The 17,655-nt window shown below is 41.7% G+C and overlaps 1 protein-coding gene across 1 annotated transcript in view; it reads right to left on the minus strand.

Moving 5' to 3' along the window:
• KPNA5 (karyopherin subunit alpha 5) overlaps positions 1–10,075 on the minus strand; it is a 40,909-nt gene extending 30,834 nt beyond the window's left edge. The window contains exons 1-3 of the mRNA XM_008139003.3: positions 9,947–10,075; positions 5,088–5,189; positions 4,880–4,979 (exon numbers count right to left, since the gene is read on the minus strand). Coding sequence (XP_008137225.2) covers positions 4,880–4,979; positions 5,088–5,189; positions 9,947–10,075 — 331 coding nt within the window. The remainder of the gene's footprint in view (positions 1–4,879; positions 4,980–5,087; positions 5,190–9,946) is intronic.
• Between the last annotated feature and the right edge of the window lie 7,580 nt (positions 10,076–17,655).

Below are 17,655 nucleotides of genomic sequence, written 5' to 3' on the forward strand. Positions count from 1 at the left end.
AAATTTATGTGTACAAATATTTAAATTTCATAAGTTGAAGGCTATTAAGGAGGTCACCTTTATAACATGGGAGCTACTTTAATCCAATACTCAAAATACCAACTGAGAAATAATGTCCCCACTAATTCTTTATAACCATACCCACATTTCCAGGGATGTCTCCATATTAGCTATGAATTGCCTAATGTCTCATTTTCTCAGGGTACTATTTATTATTTACATAAATGCTATTGGACTATCTAGAATTCTTGATAAATTTTCATGAAATGCAGAGGGCTTTTGAGAATCATAAAATCCTTAAGAAATTTTAAAACAAAGACATTCCAAATTAAAATAAAGATATCTCAGTTACTCCAATCTAAGTACCAAGAACTCTTTCTTTTCCCTTGCTTCAACAAAAAGCAGACCCTAGGTTTCTCCAGGAACTTCTCTGTTGATGCTTCTTTGGGTTGGTTTTCTCCGTTATCTATTCTCTTTCTAGAAAATGTACCTGTTAATTCAACTGTCACTTGTGATTCTCATTTGTGATCATCCACAAATCTAACCCCCCTAACTGAATTCTTCTCTCTTAGATTCTAGACCAAATTTTAAGTGTCTTTTGCCCCATTTTTTATTCCCAACTTCTTTAAAATGTAGCATAACCAAAACCAAACTCATAATATCACTGCTTATACCTTCCCCTTGCCCTGTACCCACTACCCAAATTTGTTTATTACTTAGTAATCTGTCCACCTATTATTCACAGAATAAAAAACCTCATTTCCACTTTTGAGTCTTCCTTTTCTTCTTAATTCTGGTGTTTGGCTGCATTTCCAATCATAAATAACCCATATATAGTTGTTAAAATATTGTTTTTAATCAGTAGAATAAAGTATAACCATAAAAGACCTGTATAAATCCTGTCATGATATAGAAAAAACTCTATTATTATGTTGTATCTTAGAAATCATGTTCTCAATTGTTAAGAAATGTTTATTTAGAAACGGACTTCTTTCTCCCTTCTCTTCTTTTTTCTACAAATTTGCTGTCCTTTTCATTTGTTCAAAATTTCTGCAGTTAGTAAAGCCATAAATATAAAGTTTTGTTTGAGTGTTCTAAATGAAAAGTCTGAATTCTTCAAAATGTAAATTCTAGACCCTAGCTTAACCTTTTACACTCGGATGTCGAGATTAAAATTACTCTTTGAATGTATCAATAATTTGAAATATAAAAAAATCCAAATAAATAAGTTTGTATGAAAAGAAACTCCAGTTTTTTATTCTACTGCCGCGCTTTGTAAAATCTGGGGTATTTAAAAAATTAAATCCCGAGTAGAATAAAGGAATCGAGAAAAAAGCGAGTACAAAGGGTTAAACTATTATTATAGCTATAAAAAAATCAACAGGATAAGCCGAAACCGGTTTGGCTCAGTGGATAGAGCATCGGCCTGCAGACTCAAGGGTCCCAGGTTCGATTCCGGTCAAGGGCATGTACCTTGGTTGCGGGCACATCCCCAGTGGGGGGTGTGCAGGAGGCAGCTGATTGATGTTTCTCTCTCATCGATGTTTCTGACTCTCTATCCCTCTCTCTTCCTCTCTGTAAAAAATCAATAAAATATATATTTTTTAAATCAACAGGATAAAACAATACATATTATTAATGTCTTTACCCTCATCTTTAAAAATTAAAACAAAATTATATGGTGGTAGTTACCACCTTCACCTCACTAGTCTTTTATTATTAAAAAAAAATTCTAAATTTACTCTCCTATTTTTTTTAAAGGGACAAAAATTTTGTCTTGCTCTTTTTATTGGAGGGGAGAGAAAGAAGAAGTTGACAGAAGGAAGAACGCATAGTGTTTTCTGGTTATAGGGTGAGAAATGTGTGTACTGAGACTGTCAGTTATAGCTAAATATATAGAGAAATAAACACATAGATAAATAGACATAATAGATATAGATATAATATAGATAGATAGGTAGGTAGATAGATAGAGATTTAACAACATAAATATGGTCTCTTCCTGGAAAATAACTTTATCGTTACTTTCATATAAATGAAAGCAATTAAAGTGCAGTTGGATCATCAGCTAATCTAACATGTATCATGAACTACTACTAATTCTTACATTGGTATTATATTAATTGACAGAATAATAGCCTATATTATCTTACAAAGGTGATCAACTATTATAGACAAGACTTTAGTGAATATGCCAATCCTATCCTATATAATAAAAGCCCAGCGACCAAACAGCAGAACGACCAGAACGACCAGTCAACCAGTCACTATGACGCGCACTGACCACCAATGGGCAGATGCTCAACGCAAGAGCTGCCTGCTGGTGATCAGTGAGCTCCCACCGTGGGAGTGCCGCTCAGCTGACCAGGATGAGCAGCGCTCCCACAGCGGGAGCAGCCGCTCAGAGGGCAGGTCCACAGCCACTCGGCTGACTGGGATGAGCAGCTGCTCCCACAGCAGGCCAATCCCCACAGGCCACACACCCCACCAGTGCACAAATCCCGTGCACCAGGCCTCTAGTCTATCCTATATAATAAATAGGTAATATGCAAATTGACCCTCACGCCCTCGCACAAGATGGCCACCCCCATGTGGTCAAAAATGGCCGCCACAAGATGGACAGCAGGGGAGGGTAGTTGTGGGCGACCAGGCCAGCAGGGGAGGGCAGTTGGGGAGGACCAGGCCTGCAGGGGAGGGCAGTTGGGGGGGACCAGGCCTGCAGGGGAGAGCAGCTGGGGGCAACCAGGCCTTCAGGGGAGGGCAGTTGGAGGCGACCAGGTCTGCAGGGGAGGGCAGCTGGGGGCAACCAGGCCTGCAGGGGAGGGCAGTTGGGGGAGATCACACCGACAGGGGAGGGCAGTTCGGGGCAATCGGCTGGCAGGGGAGCAGTTAGGCATCGATCAGGCTGGCAGGGGAGTGGTTAGGGGGTGATCAGGCTGGCAGGCAGGCAAGTGGTTGGGAGCCAGCAGTCCCGGATTGTGAGAGGGATGCCCGACTTCTGGTTTAGGCCTGATTCCTGTGGCAGTCAGATATCCCCCGAGGGGTCCCAGGTTGGAGAGGGTGGAGGCTGGGCTGAGGGACACCCCCCAGTGCACGAATTTCGTGCACTGGGCCTCTAGTGTGTGTGTGTATATATATATATGCCTAAGCGACCAAACAACCGACAACCGGTCAACTGGTCGCTATGATGTGCACTGACCACGAGGGGACAGATGCTTAATGCAGGAGCTGCCCCCTGGTGGTCAGTGCGCTCCCAGAGCCAACCTCCCATGGCACCTCTTCCTGGCTGGTCAACCTTCCGCAGCCCCTCCACCAGGCCAACCTCGAGCAGCCCTGATCGCCAGCCAGGCCAAGGGACCCCACCTGTGCACGAATTCGTTCACCTGGCCTCTAGTATAAACCTAAGTACAATAGCAGTTATCTGCTTCAGCACTTAAAACTAAGAGTCCTCCATGACCAAAGAGCTTTGGAGAAATTTCTACAAAACTGGAATTTAAGAAAGGACAACTTGTGATTTACATCTACAAAAGTGGCCATGATAGGGTTACAGTAAATAGGATATTCTAGCAAAATGTCACTATTATGACTTAAATCAGAGTTCTTTTAGTTCTAGCTCCTTTCCCATATTTCCTACAGTAATGGATCAAGTAAAATGACAGTAAATCTAACATTTTTCTAGGCCTAAAAGATTTGGCAGGAACTCAAAACAATCAGTAAAAGAAAGCACCTATAATACCTGCTATGTGCCAACTTGGGCAAGCATAATCCCACTATAAAGAAACAGAAAAAATCATTGGCTCTATGAAAAAGATACTATAGTTTAAAAGAAACAGAATACCATGAGGAATAGGGCAAATGAGGATAAAGTATTAAAACTAAAGAACTCAATGGGGAAGTTGTGGTATAAAAACACTGGTGGCATATTCTAGCATTCTTAAACAGAATTAAATCTAAATGAATCCTGTTAATTTGTTTTAATATAATACATATATGAAAAAGAAACCTTTAAAGAGAATATGATAATGTAAAATACTTTTAATTATCCTGATTCAAAAAATAATCCATTTGAAAACCAAAAATTGTGGAGTATGTTGAGGAAGAGGAAGCCGTTCTTGATTATATAAGGATTTCCTAACATTTCTAAACTATATTAGCTTGGCAGAAATGGAAAACAAAAGTTAAATGTATCTATAAACAAGAACTACAGTAAGAAAGCAAAGGCAATGTCTTATAATCTATGCTGACCTGAAAATAACATTTCTTTTACTCCTCACTAGTAACTAAATTCTGTCTCTCTTAGGAAGATAAGACAGCTAGCCAAGAGCATTGTCCAAATTTTTATCAATTCATATATACAACTCAGTATAACTGGAATTACTAATTCTATAAATTACATAATTAAAACACAAGGGTTAAATTTTTATTTAATAAGAAATTTTATAAACTCAATATAAAATTGGACAAATAACAGGCAAATTACAAAGGTCAAAAATTAAAGAAAAATACTCAATTTAAGTACTCAAAAAATGCTACATAATGAGCTACTATTATATGAGCACTTTTTTTCTTTTTTATAATCATGCTGTTAAGAATATAGTGAAAGGAATACTTGTACAAACTAAAGATGGGAGTTTAAATTGGCAGTGGGAATAATGATTTCTATATTTGTTCTGTAATTTTTTTGTTTATATTTGCAAATATTCTATAATCAACATGTGTTACTTTGATAATATGTTTAAAAAATTGATTTTATTTAAAAATATATTTTTAGAACAAGACTCTTCTAGCAAAGAAAAGTACTTCAAAAAATACCTCATAAATAAAAACAGTACTACAGAATGTTATAATATCAAATAAGCATACTGAAAACAATTCTTGCCTTTAGAAAGCAGCTTTCTAAATTTCTGTGTCGCTGTTAGTTGTTGATCAGCATTATTAGAAAAAATCATCTGAACCATATCTGCGGTAATAACATCGTCCTAAAACACAGAAAAGAAAATATAATTAATTTCATTTAAAAACTTTACGTGGATAAGATCTGAAATACTGCTGAAATATAATTTGAAATAGATTTTTGTAATATCTACCTCTGGAATGGGTACAGTGGAACTGATATCTGGATCCTGGATAGGACTTTCTGGCATAGATTCATCACTTCTGGGCAAAGAGACATTTCTGCGTTTAAACAGCTGTAATAAAGAAAAATCACTCTAACATTGAGTTTTCCATAGAACAGTGAATTCCCACGGAATTATATTTTTTATGTAAGTGAAAAAACAAGCTAATAATTTTATCTTATTTAAAATTCTGAATATTTTAGTATTTCCCAATCATTATATCATGAAGACCTAAATTGTCTATGAGAAGTTAAACACTTTCTGGACTAGGTTAGCTCTTGTCCTTTAGACAGTGTTGAGTCAATCTCAGGTCTTATCAAAGGCTAGTCTCATGAGTAGAATACACATTTATAATTTAAAGCATTTGCGAAAGCACATTATGACCACCCTAGATTATGAGATGCCTAAGAACTTTTCCAAGAAAATCTTAGAAAGTAAATATTACATGGGTGAGATAATGTGGTATATGAACAGTTATCATATCAGATTAACAAGGAATAGAGAACTCCTCTAACAAAAGATGGCCCTATGCTTATTAACTCAGGTTAAAAGTTAAGAAAAAAAAAGAGAGAAGGAATGAAACATGATGAGGTCACTAAGGAAAATTTAAAGGTACATTTCATGGGTCACCTCATCATATAAGAACCCCACGAAATAACATAGGCAGTGTTTTATCCTTCTCTGTCCGATGGAGAAGTTGAGAGACAACAGATTTCTCTAGTTTGTTCAACATTATAGTTTGTTCAACATCGAATAAAGGTCAAGCTGAACATAAAACCCATTTATTCAGGCTCCAAAATCTTGGTTCTTTTTATTCCAGCACACCAACTTCATGCTGTGCCATCCCAAATATTACAGTGCTTTATTCGTTGCTCTCCTTTTCTTCTACTCTCTCTCCTCTTGAACACTTTTCTTCCTTCCTTCCTTTCCTTCCTTCCCTTCCTCCTCCTCCTCCTCTTCTTCCTCCTCCTCTTCTTCTTCCTCACTCCATTCTCCATTTCTCTCTTTGACTTCCTTTCCCTTTCATTTCTCTTCTTCCCTCTCTTGCCCTCTTTTACATTCTTCTGCTTGAAAGTCAAAACCAGACTGACGTGAGCTAGCTGAGGGAAGATCTTTTTTTTTTTTTTCTTTTTTTTTTTTAAATATATTTTATTGATTTTTTACAGAGAGGAAGGGAGACGGATAGAAAGGTAGAAACATCGATGAGAGAGAAACATCGACCAGCTGCCTCCTGCACATCACCCACTGGGGATGTGCCCGCAACCAATGTACATGCCCTTGACCGGAATCGAACCTGGGACCTTTCAGTCCGCAGACCGACGCTCTATCCACTGAGCCAAACCGGTTTTGGCCTGAGGGAAGATCTTGATCAAACTGTCCCTGCTTTAGTGGTGTGAATCAGCAGGGCTACCAATTTCAAAGAAGCATATAGGAAGGATTGTATTTATAAGTTATAAACCAGGATATGTAGAATATCTGGGCTGCAATGGAACTTCAGTCAGTTCTTCCACTGAGCAGTTGGTCTCCCTTAGTCCTAATAGTTGAGCCTATGAGGGGCAGAGTGCTAGCAGCCAAGGCAGCAAGAAACACCTTCCACGGGAAAAGAGCAAGAGAGAAGTAATACGGGTTTTGTAAACTGACAGCTCTTGCAAAAAGTCCCAATGTTGTTTCTGTCTGCTCCTGCCCATTTCTGGGAGAGTCAGAGCAAACAAGACCAACTAGGAACATCTGTGTATGAAGCATAACAAAAATTATATGTACACATATGTGACTAATATGACACAGGAATGACTTTTTGATGGTGCTCTGCATTACAGTGCTGGAAGAATAGCTAGGAAGTGGACGATTGAACAGAAAAGTCATCCTAAATACAGTATTTCCATTCTTCTTTCTAAACATGAAATAACTAGAGGCCCGGTGCATGAAATTTGTGCACTGGGGGGGGGGGGGCGTCCTTCAGCCCAGCCTGCACCCTCTCGCAGTCCAGGAGCCCATGACTGATCATCCCAAAGAGGTATGCCCGCCCATCTGGCTGGGGCTCCACAATCAGCACTGTGCTGCAGCGGGTGGGCAGGGCCTCCCTCTACAGGGTGATCAATAGTGAAGCCCCCCTCCATCAATCGCAGAGCCCCCCCCTGACTGATTGCCCCACCAGCCAGTGGCCTAGACCTCTCTCTGCAGGGCGATCGTGAGGCAATGGCGGGCCCCCCGCCCCACACCAATTGCATCGCACCCCCCTTGGCTGGCCTGGCGCCAGTGCGTATCATAGCGTGGTCATCCGGACGGTTGTTCTGCTGTTCGGCCATTCGGTCGATTTGCATACTGCACTTTTATTATTATAGATGAACGTTCCATTTCCTTACTTTGTTAATGCCTCTTTAAAATAAAGCATTTAAGATTTGTATTTTAAACTATTTTGGGAAATAACTGGAGCATGCAATCACTTGAATAACATACTGAACATTTAGTCCCCATCTCTCCAGAGCTCTAGAATTGTCCCTTTTGGAATTTGCAACTCATCTACTCACGTGTGCATCTGGTCCCCACAGACCAATGCAAAGCCAAAAAAGATAAAGGTCCTTGGGAGCCTACTGAACATTAAAACCACTGGATCTGGGGACAGGACAATTCCAGATTCTGGTTCTAAGATCTGCCTTTAGTACTCTGTGACCTTGGGGGAAAATACAACACTTGATTTCTCTACAATTTTCTTATCTGCAAGTAAAGAGACTGAACTAGGATAAAATCCTATGATTTTATGATACTGTAGGAATAGTCTGTTTTGAAAGCCCTAACATGCTGAAGGAAATGTGACAGGCCACTTAGGTAGATGGAATTCACTTTCTAGCTTATCTTGCATTGACTTTTACAGTAACAGTAGAGGCCTGGTGCATGAAAATTCATGCACTGGAGGGGGGTCCCTCAGCCTGGACTGCCCCCTCTCACAGTCTGGAAGCCCTCAGGGGCGGAAGGTGACCCGGCGATCAGGGGAAGGCAATACCCCCATCACACCTCTGCTGCTGCCTCGGGCAGCCCTGGGCAGCTAGGCAGCCGCCATCTGAGGCTTGCCTGCGCTCTTGGCCAGCCTTGGGCGGCTGGGAGGCTGAGGGAACTGGGGCAGGCGTGCAGAGCGGTTGGACCCGCGTGCTGCGCGACTGTCACTCCAGCAGGTGTGATGGGGGTATTGCCTTCCCCTGATCGCCAGGTGCCGCCATCTTGTGGCTGTGGGCGCCGCCATATTTGAGGGTGTGGCAGTCAATTAGCATATTCCCTCCTTATTGGCTGTGGGCGCCACCATCTTTGTGAAGGTGTGATGGTCAATTAGCATATTCCCTCTTTATTAGATAGGATTATAAAATAACAGATGTTTTTGGTATTTAAAGAATGACTGATATAAATCGCCATAATAATGTTCCTTTACTATTTCATCCTGGTTTATTAATTGTCATTTAAGATACCAAATGACTTGTAAAAAGTTTTTTTAAATAAATAAAGGTACATTTCCTAAATCAAAATTTTTTTAAAAAATTTCCTAAATCAAAATCGAGGGTAAAAAAATTGTTATTTTTTATAGCTAAATAAACACTCCTCTTCTTCAATCTGTATAGTTCTCTTTCAAATAATTTATTCAACAGAGTTCTTCTTTTTCAATACCTATTATAATACAGAAGGGACTGTGCTAGATACTATATATAGGGAGATGTCAAAACATAATCATATTTCTAAAACAGGACTTTTTCTCTATTTTCTTCATTCTTAGTCGTTTTCAAGTGTTAGTTTGTTTGTTTTGTTAATCCTCACCTGAGGATATTTTTCCATTGATTTTTAGAAAGAGTAAAAGGTAGGGGGAGAAATAGAGAGAGAGAAACATGGATGTGAGAGATACACATGGATTGACTGTCTCCCGCATATGTCCCTACTGGGGCCAGGAATCGAGCCTGCAACCAAGGCACATGCCCTTGACGGGGAACTGAACCCTAGACTCTTCAGTTTGCAGGTCAATGCTCTATCCACTGAGCCAAATTTGTGCAAGGGGCTCGGCCCCTGCTGCCGCCACAGCTGCCTCTGCCTCGGCCCCCGCCACTCCAGCAGCTGCCTCTGCCTTAGTCGCTACCTCTGCCTCAGCCCCCACCACTGCCACGGCTGCCTCTGCCTAAGCCCCCACCCACCGCGGCTTCATCTGGAAGGTTATCTGGAAGGTCGTCCGGAAGGATGTCCAGTCTAATTAGCATATTACGCTTTTATTATTATAGATACTTCTAAATTTAAGTATATCTTAGAATGAAAAATGTTGAGATGTACTCTTAAAAGATTTTTCAATTCTTTATGTCATATAGACAAAGTTCAAACAGAGAAGGCTAAGAGATTTGGATAATGAAACTACAGGAGGAATAGTATGATTAGCTTGGGGAAAAGACTATAATTAACTTAGGGGCAAAAGCTATGAAAACCACAAAAGCAACAAATTAATATAATTAATGTTTTTTTAGGAGGCAAATTTTACAATGACAAATGGAAGTGATCTAAATAGACTCAAAAGTAAAAATTTCTTTAGCACTAGTGTAGAAATATACTTAACATAATATATTTATCAACAAAACAGAAAAGCTATGCTTATCAGTGATTAAAAATAGCACAGGATTCTGACTCATGAATTTGCTAATATTATTTCTAAAGTCCAGTAAATTAAAGAATAGATTTATCTAAATTCAATTTCCTAAAACACTTTTCATTTTAAATTATCTAAAAATTAGCAATATAATACAACTTCTAAAATCTGCATATAATGTTTTTGTGTTAAGCATAATTAATTATTTTAAAACACCTACCTGTTCTTCCCTTTTTTGTTTTCGGAGCTGTATTCCTTCTTCTTCTCTTCGTCTACGCATCTCTTGGGGATTTAGGGCTTTATTCTTATAACTTTTCATTCTATAGTTATCTTTCCCTGAATAAGCCATGGCATCTTAAGGTTAGGAAAGAAAAAAATAGATACTGATAATTCTCAAACATGAGATGTTTACCCTACAGCAACTAAATTCAGGTTCACAGATTAAATAGTCCAATAAAACCCATTCTGAAAATTATGTACAAAGAACACATTCCCGCACTTCCATATCAAATTTGAGGAAAATGACCTAATATTTTAGCACTAAACTATCAAACAAATAACTGATTCTGGCCTAAACACAAAGTCATTACCCTAAGTTCACTGATTCTAAGGCGCATGCCCCATCCCTGGTATTGCAACCTTTCTGAAGTGGGATGCATTTTAAAACCACTGTCAGCCAGGAAATAATCATGAAGTAGTTGGGTAAAAAACTTCTAAATTACAGCTTCTGGCAAGATCAAGAAATAGCCAGCAATGAAGTGTCTTATTTCCAGTGGAACGTGGCATCAGGCTTCAATAAGCACACCTCACATATTCACTGCAGTCTGGCTCTCTCACTTCCTTTAGCCACTGCTTCAGAACTAAGGCCACACCGGCATGACTTGAGTCATGACTGCAATACCAGATTTCATTACTACAAGTAAAATTCGTTCTTTTTAAATACTGAAATGTTTGTATATTTGGAAATTAGTCTTATTACAAATGTATTTTAAACATTAACATTTAATAAACATTTTATAAGCATATTTAAAATATTTTATATAAATATGAAATTTTATATTTGAAATATATGTAATAGTTTTACTTTTAGGAAAATAATTATAAATACTTTTTAATAATAGTATCACATTGATATTTTGATATCTGAAATAAATACTAAGTTACTGATATTATAACCCAGTGGTCGGCAAACTCGCGAGCCACATGTGGCTCTTTGACCCCTTGAGTGTGGCTCTTCCACAAAATACCATGACCTGTGCGAGTCTATTTTGAAGAAGTGGCGTTAGAAGTAGTTTAAGTTTAAAAAGTTTGGCTCTCAGAAGAAATTTCAATCGTTGTACTGTTGATATTTGGCTCTATTGACTAGTGAGTTTGCCGACCACTGTTATAACCTATCCTGGAATTACACATTAAAATACGAGTCTAATGCAGGGTTTCAACTTGAATTTAACATGAGATAATTAATGTCTGTTTCTAACATTAGTCTGACAAATTTTAGTAATATACCCATGTCCAACCAGAGAGAATGTTGTGATCAATTAGCACTTATGAAGTAAACACAGAGAAGAAAAAGTTGACATTTATCTGCCATCCCTGATATAGAAGAAGTAGACTATTCAACTGGCAAATTATATTGTAAGAGGTAAAATACACTAAAACATCTGCATTAAACCCTGTGAGAACATAGAAGACATAGCAGCAAACTGTGCCTTGGGGAGCTCTGAAAGTACTCACAATTATCCTCTCTTAAAGGATGAACAAGAATTTCCCAGGAAAGGAGAAGAAAAGAGAAAAGGGAAGGAATAAGCATTTCAAACAGAGGGAATATCTGTAAAGACAGTTCTTGAAGAAGCCTGGCATAAACACAAAACAGTAAAAAAATGAGTGTGCCTGAATAAGAGAACATATGGAAGAAGGAGCAGGAGATAAAGCTAGAAAGGTAGGTAAGAACACATATGGCTCCTGTAATCTGGAAACTGATTCAATAATTAGAGGCCTAGTGAACGTAAAGAATACATAATTCAATAACTCGTGTTGAAGATCAGTAATGAACTCTGATCTCCATTTTTTCCCTCCAAGAGACTACGTGCTTATTAATGACACCGAATTTTTATATGTGAAATAAAGAACAATGCTAAACATTGTTATTAACAAAGCTTGAAAGAGTTGTTTCTAATGACAAATATGTGTTGGTGCACACACTATTTCTGAAATCAATTCATTAAATATATAAACAGGGATGTGGGTGGATTATAAATATACCTTAATTGCCATAATACATGTGTTAAATTCAAATACACAAAGTACCTTTTAAATCATTCTAGCGTCCTCAGCCCATTCTGTTCTACCTCTAGCTCCACCACTATCTTTACCAGTGACCTAATTATCACGTCTGATGTCTCGTATGGTACTTAGCTTATTGTGGACACTTATACAGGGTGGGACAAAAGTGGGTTTACAGTTGTTCATATGGAAAATAACACAATAATTAATAAATAATACTACCAAAATAAACTCATGTTTCGAATACTCACAACTGTAAACCTACTTTTGCCCCACTCTGCATGTTCTATAAGTAGAAAATATTTTAGCAAAATGAAATGTTCACAACAATAATCCTATTAAAAATATTTATCTCCTATATAAAAGGCATTATCTAAGTAGGCCCTTGACCTCTAAACTGTTTTGATCACGTCGGTATGTATACAAAAAATACAGGGTTGGGTAAAAGTAGGTTTACAGTTGTGAGTATGAAAAACAGTTTATTCTTGTATTATTATTTATTAATTATTGTATTATTTTCCATAGAAGCAACTATAAACCTACTTCGCCCCTCCCCCCCGTATTTGTACATTCATCCTCAGTATATTTATTTATATACATGTAATATTAGCCTAATAAACTATCCCATTACAAAATTCACAAATAGAAAACAATTTTAAAGTAATAGTTTTAAAAGGTAAACTAATGAAAGTTCTAATATTTTCTCTTCACATCTAACTGAATCACTTGTGCCTCCTCAACACATACAACAGACCATTAATCTAGGACGGTAACCACATTAAAACTGTTTTACATAAATATGTTAACCAAATAAAATCTAGCTCCAGCACTGACATAACATTGATTCCCTTTTCTCCTACAGTACCAACTTCCTGCCTGCGTCTTCACAGCAGTTTAAAGAGGACGTAAAGTCTAAACAAAATGATCTCTAAAGGTTCCTCATTCAGTAGGATTGTTTTGTTCTCTGGAAAATAATTTTGAATCCTATTGCTTTAAAGGCTGCTGTCTCCTACAAGTTATTTCAAATACAAGAAATGCTCTTCATGCAGCAACCTGGATGGAACTGGAGAACATCATGATGCTAAGTGAAATCAGCCAGTCAATGAAAGAAAAATTCCACATGATGTCCCTCATTTGTGGATAATAAAGAACATTATAAACGGATGAACAAAAAGACACAGAGGCAGGAAAGCATCAAACAGACTGTCCAATTACAGCGGGAAGGTTAGGGAGAGGTGGGGGAGATAAGAGATCAACCGGAGGACTTGTATGCATTCATATAAGCATAACGAATGGACGCAAAACTCTGGGGGGTGAGGGCATGTATGGGAGTGGGGTGGGGGGGGAGTAATGGTAAGATATGTACACATATAATACCTTAATAAAAAAAATGGAGGAAAACAAACAAACACACAAAAGAAATGCTATTCAGACACTCTGAAGTTGCAAAACGGAGGCATTTCTCCCGTCCTAAGCTCATTGCTGACCCAGCTCTTTGAAAGCCTGCGTTGAGTTTGGGCAAACAACTGGTACCTAACATTGTCCTAGCATCTATTACACGGCATGTCTTGTACCCGTAAGCCTCCATCTCGGTGGGGGTGGGTGCCTACGAGTAACATCACGGGACGGGCACAGAGCGGGGAGTGGGCCGACAGCCCTCCACCCAACAAGCGGTCCCTAAAGATCTAACGGACACAGCCGCCTCTCATGGACCCAGGAGGTAAGTGACTTTCCTGCAGAATGGGCGTCCTCCAGGGTTGTCATGGAGACATCAAGTCAGAGGTGTGGGTGTGTGTGTTTGTTTAACGTGTTCAAAAAGTTAAGGAGTGAGTGCCCGTGTCATTCTCTTGGGAGGTGTCACCGCCCCGCTCCTCAGCTTTCGGGTCCTGTCCCCTCCGGCGCATCAGGGGGGACCCCATTCGAGGTTCGCGTTCGGAGCGGCCAGCCGAGCCTCCGCGCCGCCGGCCGGCGTCGGGCGAGCCCTCCCCGGCACCCGCGCCCGAGCGGCGGGGCGGCTGGCGGAGCGAGACGGGGCGACGTGCAGGGCCCAGGGCCGAAGCCGCCGGACTCAGCCTGGACCCCACGGTTCCTCCCATCGGCTGCCGGCCACAGGCAGCCGCCGGGTCCCGGGGGGGAGCGGCCACGCCGGCCAGACCCCGCGCCGAGCCAGCCACTCCCGAGACCCGGGGCCGAGCGGCGGGAGGGGGGAACGGGCCGCGGGCGCTCCCTCCCGGGACGAGCCTGGGAGGATCGCAGCCGCAGGCCCAGGGCCGGCCGCCACGCCCCCGCCGCCGTCTCCCCGGGGACCTGCGAGGACCCCGGCGTGGCCTGGCTCCGAACCTTCGCCAGGAAAAGGGTCCGTGGAAACAGCGGCGCCGGGACCTAGCGGCTCCCAAAGGGGCCCGGGGACCCGGCGGTGTCCGTGCACTTACCCAGGGCCGGGGCTCTGCCCGCGCCCGGGCTCCCCGGCTCCGGCGGCGCGGCGGCTCCGGCTGACAGCGGGGTCGCCACTCCGCCCCCAGCGTGGAACGGAGCGGCCGGGTTCGCAGCTCAAGATGGCGGCCACCTGCGCCCCCTCCCCGGGACCCCGAGGCCCGGCTCCCAGAAGCCCTTGCACGCGGCGGGCGCGGGGACCCGCGGCGGGGCGGAGAGGAGCGCGCCACCCGCCGCACGCTCCGAAGGACGAGCCGGCGTTTGCTCCGACTTCGGGATTTTAAACCCGAGAGGTCCCTGTGGCCAGAGTGTGTCCTACTGCCCAGGTCCTCCGTTCGCGTTCTCAGTGGATCATTCACTCATGTGTTCGTCTGTCCATCCATCCCCCCCCGTCCATCCACCTACCCACCCATCGTCCCTCCATCCCTCCTCCCCATCCCTCCTTCTTATCCCTCCCCCTCCATCCATCTCCCCCGTCCATCCACCTACCCACCCATCGTCCCTCCATCCCTCCTCCCAATCCCTCCCTCTTATCCCTCCCCCTCCATCCATCCCCCCCATCCATCCACCTACCCACCCATCGTCCCTCCATCCCTCCTCCCCATCCCTCCCTCTTACCCCTCCCCCTCCATCCATCCCCCCACCCACCCATTGTCCCTCCATCCCTCCTCCCCATCCCTCCCTCTTACCCCTCCCCCTCCATCCATCCCCCCCATCCATCCACCTACCCACCCATCGTCCCTCCATCACTCCTCCCCATCCCTCCCTCTTACCCCTCCCCCTCCATCCATCCCCCCCATCCATCCACCTACCCACCCATCGTCCCTCCATCCCTCCTCCCCATCCCTCCCTCTTACCCCTCCCCCTCCATCCATCCCCCCCCTCCATCCACCTACCCACCCATCGTCCCTCCATCCCTCCTCCCCATCCCTCCCTCTTATCCCTCCCCCTCCATCCATCCCCCCATCCATCCCACAGCACAGTATTCATGGAGCCTAATGGGTGCCAGGTATTGTTTTAGATATTGGAGCAGCAACAGTATACACAGGGGATAAAAATGCTAACCTCATGGAGCTTCACAGAGGGTCTTTCCTCCTTCAGCTGCATCGGCGTATTCCTATATGCTCCCCTTTGTTTAAAGCTTTTCAACTTGCCATTTAAACTTGTGGATTCTATAACATCTGTGGATTTTTCACACACACACACACACACACACACACACACACACACAGTAGTCACTGTTATATGAAATAACTCCAGATAAAGTACTCTAAATTAATATAACGCATTTTGAATAACCTGGTAAACCATCCTGACGTTCAACAAACAGTATTGAAAAATGGACTTTTCCAGACCCAATACCAGGCACAGAATATACAAGATTTAAACACACACATACACAATTCCTACCCCTAAGAAGCTCTTGTTTTCCAGGTTATCCTCCAGCGCTCTATTCCTGCTATTGTATTTTTTTCTTAATCCCAAAAGCTATTTCCTATTTTTGATTCAGGGATTAAATATATTTTCTTGTCTTTCTGAAAATATTATAGTTTCCTTGAACTATTTTTTCCTCCTGTATTCACTGTCTCTGTTTCTTCAGAGTTTATTTTTTCCTTTTTGATCATTTTGATTCTCATCATTCCTGCCACAGGCTGTACTCCAATGCCTGGTGATTGGTGAGTATCCATATGTAAGAGTGAGACATTCATTGGAAGCCTGTGTATCATTGGGGCCTGTTTACTCACTGATTGTGGGCCTCCCCACAGAGAGAATAAATGAGATCTTGGTATTTCGTTGGAGGATTTTCTAAAAGTCATTATTTGTAAGTCTTTTGTCTTGGACCAATGGTTTTCCTGGAGAATAATGTTCCAATCTCCTGACTTGGAGCCATAAGTCAGACATCAGAATGTGATGGGAGGAAATGGCTAGGGGTCTCATAATTCAGTATTTAGCTTTCATTATTTCCCATTTTCAGTTCAATACCTTGACCCTCGTCCTTTTAACTAGTTCATTTTCCTCATAAGCTAAACCTGTAGTGTTCTGTCTGGGAGGGAAAGAGGAGCCACTTAGCAACCTCGTGATAGAGGACATCTGGAGATAACCTTCTAATTGCTCCTTATACAGAATTTCAGCAAAATTTTCCTCTTTTCAGGCCCAAATTTAACATCTTTCTTAGAAGTATCTGGGCTTTAATTCTGAACATCTCTAGACTTCTGGCATATGAAGTGACTTGTTTTTAGTGAATTTCTGTGCTTAGCTAAGTTAGTTACTACTCATTCATCCTTTTTTTTAGCTTCCAAATTTTGTTAAAATCTTATTAGCATTTATTTTTATTATTTTACTGTCATTTTAGTAGATTTTGAGAGGCAGGGTATATAAATGTACATGTTCAGTTTGCCATGTTTAACTACTCAGCACCTAGAATGATTTCTAAAATATATATTGTACATCATCAGATCATGCCACTCTCCTATTTAAATACTCCAGTAGTTTTCTACAAGACCCTACATGATTTGACCCCTGCCTACAACTCTGACTTCATGTTGTAACCACTTCAGCTCACAAAACGTTCTTTTTGCTCCAGTCTTGGAGGCTTTCTTCTTCTTATCATTTTCTCTGCCTGGAATGCTCTTCCTCCTGTTGGTACAAGGTTGTTCATAAGCACACTCACCTCTTCAGAAAGACCTTTGCTACCTACATTTGTCCTTTCTATAACCCAGTTTTATTTCCCTTACAGCACTTGCCGTGATCAGTTTATTTATTTGTTCATTTTCTCCCTATCTCATAATGTAAGATTCAGATGGCCTGGATTTTTGTGTATTTTGATTTCTACTGCAGCTCCAGTTCCAAGCAGAATGCTTTGACGCTCATTAAATATTTGTTCAATGAAATAAGGGCAGAACTATAGAAAAAAAGATACGTGTGATCTTGTAACTTTGAAGCAAGAACATTGAAGTAAGAACTACCCTCCACCAGCAGAGCGCAGTTTGGAGTGTGACATCTGGTAGCATTTTCATGCTCACTCTGTGGACTCCTGCAGTGCTCCAGGACCCGCCCTTTCGTTCAGAAAGACGTCAGAGCCCAGTCTCTCCCCTTTCGTTAGAAGTCCGGACGCTGCGGGGAGGTGGGAAAAGACTACGACTCCCAGAATGCACTACAACTCAGCCGGGCGTGGAGCGGTGCATTCTGGGAGTCCCTCCCTTCCGTGGACCC

This window comes from Eptesicus fuscus, chromosome 10 (genome assembly GCF_027574615.1).
Source record: "Eptesicus fuscus isolate TK198812 chromosome 10, DD_ASM_mEF_20220401, whole genome shotgun sequence".
Taxonomy (NCBI): domain Eukaryota; kingdom Metazoa; phylum Chordata; class Mammalia; order Chiroptera; family Vespertilionidae; genus Eptesicus; species Eptesicus fuscus.